This window comes from Oncorhynchus masou, chromosome 29, assembly GCF_036934945.1.
Source record: "Oncorhynchus masou masou isolate Uvic2021 chromosome 29, UVic_Omas_1.1, whole genome shotgun sequence".
Lineage (NCBI taxonomy): Eukaryota > Metazoa > Chordata > Actinopteri > Salmoniformes > Salmonidae > Oncorhynchus > Oncorhynchus masou.
The window spans coordinates 94,406,803-94,414,302 of record NC_088240.1 but is presented as its reverse complement, the minus strand read 5'-3'; the positions used below and the strand labels follow the sequence as shown (position 1 = coordinate 94,414,302).

Here is a 7,500-nt window from a genome sequence, read left to right as displayed (position 1 = left end):
CTCAGTGAACGTTCTCTAACCGTAGAAGGTGCAACTAATTGCTATAAGGTTATTTCACCAACTCAGTGAACATTCTAACCGTAGAAGGTGTAACTAATTGCTATAAGGTTATTTCACCAACTCAGTGAACGTTCTAACAGTAGAAGGTGTAACTAATTGCTATAAGGTTATTTCACCAACTCAGTGAACGTTCTAACCGTAGAAGGTGTAACTAATTGCTATAAGGTTATTTCACCAACTCAGTGAACATTCTAACCGTAGAAGGTGTAACTAATTGCTATAAGGTTATTTCACCAACTCAGTGAACGTTCTAACAGTAGAAGGTGTAACTAATTGCTATAAGGTTATTTCACCAACTCAGTGAACGTTCTAACAGTAGAAGGTGTAACTAATTGCTATAAGGTTATTTCACCAACTCAGTGAACGTTCTAACAGTAGAAGGTGTAACTAATTGCTATAAGGTTATCTCACCAACTCAGTGAACGTTCTAACAGTAGAAGGTGTAACTAATTGCCATAAGGTTATTTCACCAACTCAGTGAACGTTCTAACAGTAGAAGGTGTAACTAATTGCTATAAGGTTATCTCACCAACTCAGTGAACGTTCTAACAGTAGAAGGTGTAACTAATTGCTATAAGGTTATTTCACCAACTCAGTGAACGTTCTAACAGTAGAAGGTGTAACTAATTGCTATAAGGTTATTTCACCAACTCAGTGAACGTTCTAACAGTAGAAGGTGTAACTAATTGCTATAAGGTTATCTCACCAACTCAGTGAACGTTCTAACAGTAGAAGGTGTAACTAATTGCTATAAGGTTATTTCACCAACTCAGTGAACGTTCTAACAGTAGAAGGTGTAACTAATTGCTATAAGGTTATCTCACCAACTCAGTGAACGTTCTAACAGTAGAAGGTGTAACTAATTGCTATAAGGTTATCTCACCAACTCAGTGAACGTTCTAACAGTAGAAGGTGTAACTAATTGCTATAAGGTTATTTCACCAACTCAGTGAACGTTCTAACAGTAGAAGGTGTAACTAATTGCTATAAGGTTATTTCACCAACTCAGTGAACGTTCTAACCGTAGAAGGTGTAACTAATTGCTATAAGGTTATCTCACCAACTCAGTGAACATTCTAACCGTAGAAGGTGTAACTAATTGCTATAAGGTTATTTCACCAACTCAGTGAATATTCTAACCGTAGAAGGTGTAACTAATTGCTATAAGGTTATTTCACCAACTCAGTGAACATTCTAACCGTAGAAGGTGTAACTAATTGCTATAAGGTTATTTCACCAACTCAGTGAACGTTCTCTAACCGTAGAAGGTGCAACTAATTGCTATAAGGTTATTTCACCAACTCAGTGAATATTCTAACCGTAGAAGGTGTAACTAATTGCTATAAGGTTATTTCACCAACTCAGTGAACATTCTAACCGTAGAAGGTGTAACTAATTGCTATAAGGTTATTTCACCAACTCAGTGAACGTTCTCTAACCGTAGAAGGTGTAACTAATTGCTATAAGGTTATTTCACCAACTCAGTGAACGTTCTAACCGTAGAAGGTGTAACTAATTGCTATAAGGTTATTTCACCAACTCAGTGAACATTCTAACCGTAGAAGGTGTAACTAATTGCTATAAGGTTATTTCACCAACTCAGTGAACGTTCTAACAGTAGAAGGTGTAACTAATTGCTATAAGGTTATTTCACCAACTCAGTGAACGTTCTCTAACCGTAGAAGGTGTAACTAATTGCTATAAGGTTATTTCACCAACTCAGTGAACATTCTAACCGTAGAAGGTGTAACTAATTGCTATAAGGTTATTTCACCAACTCAGTGAACATTCTAACCGTAGAAGGTGTAACTAATTGCTATAAGGTTATTTCACCAACTCAGTGAACGTTCTAACAGTAGAAGGTGTAACTAATTGCTATAAGGTTATCTCACCAACTCAGTGAACGTTCTAACCGTAGAAGGTGTAACTAATTGCTATAAGGTTATTTCACCAACTCAGTGAACGTTCTAACCGTAGAAGGTGTAACTAATTGCTATAAGGTTATCTCACCAACTCAGTGAACGTTCTCTAACCGTAGAAGGTGTAACTAATTGCTATAAGGTTATTTCACCAACTCAGTGAACGTTCTAACAGTAGAAGGTGTAACTAATTGCTATAAGGTTATTTCACCAACTCAGTGAACGTTCTAACCGTAGAAGGTGTAACTAATTGCTATAAGGTTATTTCACCAACTCAGTGAACGTTCTAACCGTAGAAGGTGTAACTAATTGCTATAAGGTTATCTCACCAACTCAGTGAACGTTCTCTAACCGTAGAAGGTGTAACTAATTGCTATAAGGTTATTTCACCAACTCAGTGAACGTTCTAACAGTAGAAGGTGTAACTAATTGTTGAAGATAATCAGCAGTTTGATCAGCCGAAGAGATCTCTTTTATCTTTAAAGGGTAAGGCCTCACACTCGCCCCTATCAGCCCTCCTGACTGCTCAAACACGCATAGATAAGGATTCATCTCTCTCTTCATTTTGCTCTCTTCCTTCCTTCCTTCCTTCCTTCTTCCTTCCTTCCTTCCTTCCTTCCTTCCTCTCTCTCTTCATTTTGCTCTCTTCCTTTCTTCCTCTCTCTCTTCATTTTGCTCTCTTCCTTCCTTCCTTCCTTCCTTCCTTCCTTCCTTCCTTCCTTCCTTCCTTCCTTCCTTCCTTCCTTTCTCTCTCTCTCTCTCTCTCTCTCTCTCTCTCTCTCTCTCTCTCTCTCTCTCTATCCCCCCTCTTCTCTCTGCCCACTATTTCCCTCTCACTCTCTCTCTCTCAATTCAATTCAAGGGGCTTTATTGACATGGGAAACATGTTTACATTGCCATAGCAAGTGAAATGGATAAACAAAAGTGAAATAAACAATAAATAGTGAACAGTAAATGCTATACTCACAAACTTCCAAAAGAATAAAGATATTACAAATGTCATATTATGTCTATATAGAGTGTTGTAACAATGTACAAATGGTTAAAGAACACAAGGGAAAATAAATAAGCATAAATATGGGTTGTATTTACAATGGTGTGTGTTCTTCACTGGTTGCCCTTTTCTTGTGGCAACAGGTCACACATCTTGCTGCTGTGATGAAACACTGTGGTATTTCACCCAGTAGATATGGGAGTTTATCAAAATTGGATTTGTGTCTGTGTAATCTGAAGGAAATATGTGTCTCTAATATGGTCCTACATTGGGCAGGAGGTTAGGAAGTGCAGCTCAGTTTCCACCTCATTTTGTGGGCAGTGAGCACATAGCCTGTCTTCTCTTGAGAGCCATGCCTGCCTACGGCGGCCTTTCTCAATAGCAAGGCTATGCTCACTGAGTCTGTACATAGTCAAAGCTTTCCTTAATTTTGGGTCAGTCACAGTGGACAGGTATTCTGCCGCTGTGTACTCTCTGTGTAGGGCCAAATAGCATTCTAGTTTGCTCTGTTTTTTTGTTAATTCTTTCCAATGTTTCAAGTAATTATCTTTTTGTTTTCTCATGATTTGGTTGGGTCTATTTGCATTGCTGGCTCTGTGGGGTGTGTTTGTGAACACAGCCCCAGGACCAGCTTGCTTAGGGGACTCTTCTCCAGGCTCATCTCTCTGTAGGTGATGGCTTTGTTATGGAAGGTTTGGGAATCGCTTCCTTTTAGGTGGTTGTATAATTTAACGGCTCTTTTCTGGATTTTTAAATTTAGCGGGTATAATTAGCGGACCCCAGACCTCACAACCATAAAGAGAAATGGATTCTACAACTGATTCAAGTATTTTTAGCCAGATCCTCATTGGTATGTCAAATGTATGTTCCTTTTGATGGCACAGATTGCCCTTCCTGCCTTGTCTCTTCAGATCGTTCACAGCTTTGTGGAAGTTACCTGTGGAGCTGATGTTTAGGCCAAGGTATGTATCATTTTTCGTGTGCTCTAGGGCAACGGTGTCGGGATGGAATTTGTATTTGTGGTCCTGGTGACTGGACATTTTTGGAACACCATTATTTTTGTCTTACTGAGATTTACTGTCAGGGTCCAGGTCTGACAGAATCTGTGCAGAAGATATCTCTCTCCATCTCTCTTTCTCCCTCCCTCCTCCCTTCTCACCTCCTCCGTTCTTATAGCAGAGATAGGGGAACCTCCACAAACTCCCTCCCTCCCTCGTTCTCACCTCCTCCATTCTTATAGCAGAGATAGGGGAACCTCCACACACTCCCTCCCTCCCTCCCTCCTTCTCACCTCCTCCGTTCTTATAGCAGAGATAGGGGAACCTCCACACACTCCCTCCCTCCCTCCCTCCCCCCTTCTCACCTCCTCCATTCTTATAGCAGAGATAGGGGAACCTCCACACACTCCCTCCCTCCCTCCCCCTTCTCACCTCCTCCATTCTTATAGCAGAGATAGGGGAACCTCCACAAACTCCCTCCCTCCCTCCCCCCTTCTCACCTCCTCCATTCTTATAGCAGAGATAGGGGAACCTCCACAAACTCCCTCCCTCCTTCTCACCTCCTCCATTCTTATAGCAGAGATAGGGAAACCTCCACAAACTCCCTCCCTCCTTCTCACCTCCTCCGTTCTTATAGCAGAGATAGGGGAACCTCCACAAACTCCCTCCCTCCTCCGTTCTTATAGCAGAGATAGGGAAACCTCCACAAACTCCCTCCCTCCCTCCCTCCTTCTCACCTCCTCCATTCTTATAGCAGAGATAGGGGAACCTCCACAAACTCCCTCCCTCCCTCCTTCTCACCTCCTCCGTTCTTATAGCAGAGATAGGGAAACTCCCACACACTCCCTCCCTCCTTCTCACCTCCTCCGTTCTTATAGCAGAGATAGGGGAACCTCCACACGTTGGCCAGGTCCACAGCGAACCCTATCACAGACAGGAGAAAGTCGATCTTCTTCCCCCAGGTCTCCCTCTCTTCTCCGGGGACAGGGGTGTGTCCGTGACTGGGGCCCAGAGCAAGGCCGTGGCCGTGGGGGTGCCCAGCAGGGCTGACCAACGTGGAGGTGGTGAACTGGACCCCGTTGTGCTCCTTCACCAGAATCAGCTCCACCTAATATATCAGAACAGATGTAGCTCTGTCACTGTTATCTACAACCACTCCACCTAATATATCAGAACAGATGTCATGTAGCTCTGTCACTGTCATCTACAACCACTCCACCTAATATATCAGAACAGATGTCATGTAGCTCTGTCACTGTTATCTACAACCACTCCACCTAATATATCAGACTCTATGTCATGTAGCTATGTCACTGTCATCTACAACCACTCCACCTAATATATCAGACTCTATGTCATGTAGCTATGTCACTGTCATCTACAACCACTCCACCTAATATATCAGACTCTATGTCATGTAGCTATGTCACTGTCATCTACAACCACTCCACCTAATATATCAGACTCTATGTCATGTAGCTATGTCACTGTTATCTACAACCACTCCACCTAATATGTCAGACTCTATGTCATGTCACTGTCATCTACAACCACTCCACCTAATATATCAGACTCTATGTCATGTAGCTATGTCACTGTCATCTACAACCACTCCACCTAATATATCAGACTCTATGTCATGTAGCTATGTCACTGTCATCTACAACCACTCCACCTAATATATCAGACTCTATGTCATGTAGCTATGTCACTGTCATCTACAACCACTTACTATGCCAGGTTTGGGGGGTCTATTTGAATTGAACGCAGTCAATTCTGGAAGTAAATTGACTAATTATAAGATAATTGAAGTCATTTAGACTTGTGTTTCCCAACCCTGGTCCTGGGGGCCCAAAGAGTTTCCCTATAAGTAACACACCAGATTCAACTAAAGGCCCGGTGACGAAGAGGTGATGAAGAGGTCATCAGTTGAATCTAGTGGGTCGGTCCGAGGGCAAACCTTAAACTGTGCACCTCCCTTTGGGACCCGAGGACACGGATTGGGAAACACTGATTATTGATGCTTTTATCCAAAACGAATGGTCTTATGAGCCCCTATGACCACTATATATAGGGAATAGGGCTCCATGTGGACCCTCCTATGACCACCATATACTGTAGGGAATTGGGCTCCATGTGGACCCTCCTATGGCCACTATATACTGTAGGAAATAGGGCTCCATGTGGACCCTCCTATTGTCACTATATACTGTAGGGAATAGGGCTCCATGTGGACCCTCCTATGATCACTATATACTGTAGGGAATAGGGCTCCATGTGGACCCTCCTATGACCACTATATACTGTAGGGAATAGGGCTCCATGTGGACCCTCCTATGACCACTATATACTGTAGGGAATAGGGCTCCGTGTGGACCCTCCTATGACCACTATATACTGTAGGGAATAGGGCTCCATGTGGACCCTCCTATGGCCACTATATACTGTAGGGAATAGGGCTCCATGTGGACCCTCCTATGGCCACTATATACTGTAGGGAATAGGGCTCTGTGTGGACCCTCCTATGACCACTATATACTGTAGGGAATAGGGCTCCATGTGGACCCTCCTATGACCACTATATACTGTAGGGAATAGGGCTCCATGTGGACCCTCCTATGATCACTATATACTGTAGGGAATAGGGCTCCATGTGGACCCTCCTATGACCACTATATAGGGAATAGGGCTCCATGTGGAATATAGCCCCTGTCTCCCACCTCCTTGGGGCCCATGGTGTTGGAGGGAGAGGGGGCGGAGGAAGGCTGCTTGTCCGAGGCCGGTGCCACCACCGAACACATCTGACCCACTGGCGATCTGGCTTTCATCACGGGCTGCTCCATGGCTGCAGAGGGAATCAGCTACGGACACAGACAGACCTTAGACACGCCTCGGAGGGAACCCCTAGATACATTACAGATATACAACCAGCCTCAGTCTCAATCCTACACCTTATAGGAGAGAGAGGGAGGTGGTCTGAGTTCAGTACAACGTTGCAAAGTGTTTTGAAACGTGTTGCAACAGAATGTGAAAAATACTTGTTTCTTATTGGCCCAGTACAGGTAGTCCCTCCCCATCCAGCCACGTTGTGTGCCTACTGAACACGACCCTGTTTCTGGTTCGGAGCAGTCTCAGCCAGTCTCGGCTCTAAAACAGCAGGTGCTCAACGAACATGCCCATATATGGATTCATAGATTTATTATCTTTAAACCAATTAACAGCAACTGATCCAAACATTTTGTTGACAAATATTTTTATTAGTGGTTGTAGCCTAGCGGTTAGAGATGTGTTAAAGGTGTTGAAAGGTTAAAGGTGTTATAAATATGTGGACGTGCCCTTTGAGCAAGGCACTGAACTCTCGTTTGTTCCAGGGGACGATTTACGACGTTTCCATATTTTCATAAAAGGAAAATATCTCAAATATAAAATGTAAGAATATAGTAGATTAAATTAGACGAGTGACACTTAACGTCAAAATGATCACCGATAGTGACACCAACATCACAATAATATTAATAATAGTAATGAT

At 43.0% G+C, this 7,500-nt stretch overlaps 1 protein-coding gene across 1 annotated transcript in view; it reads right to left on the bottom strand.

The window, feature by feature from the left end:
- slc6a3 (solute carrier family 6 member 3) overlaps positions 1-6,814 on the bottom strand; it is a 44,347-nt gene extending 37,533 nt beyond the window's left edge. The window contains exons 1-2 of the mRNA XM_064946895.1: positions 6,692-6,814; positions 4,833-5,079 (exon numbers count right to left, since the gene is read on the bottom strand). Of these exons, the coding sequence (XP_064802967.1) occupies positions 4,833-5,079; positions 6,692-6,814 (370 nt within the window). The remainder of the gene's footprint in view (positions 1-4,832; positions 5,080-6,691) is intronic.
- Between the last annotated feature and the right edge of the window lie 686 nt (positions 6,815-7,500).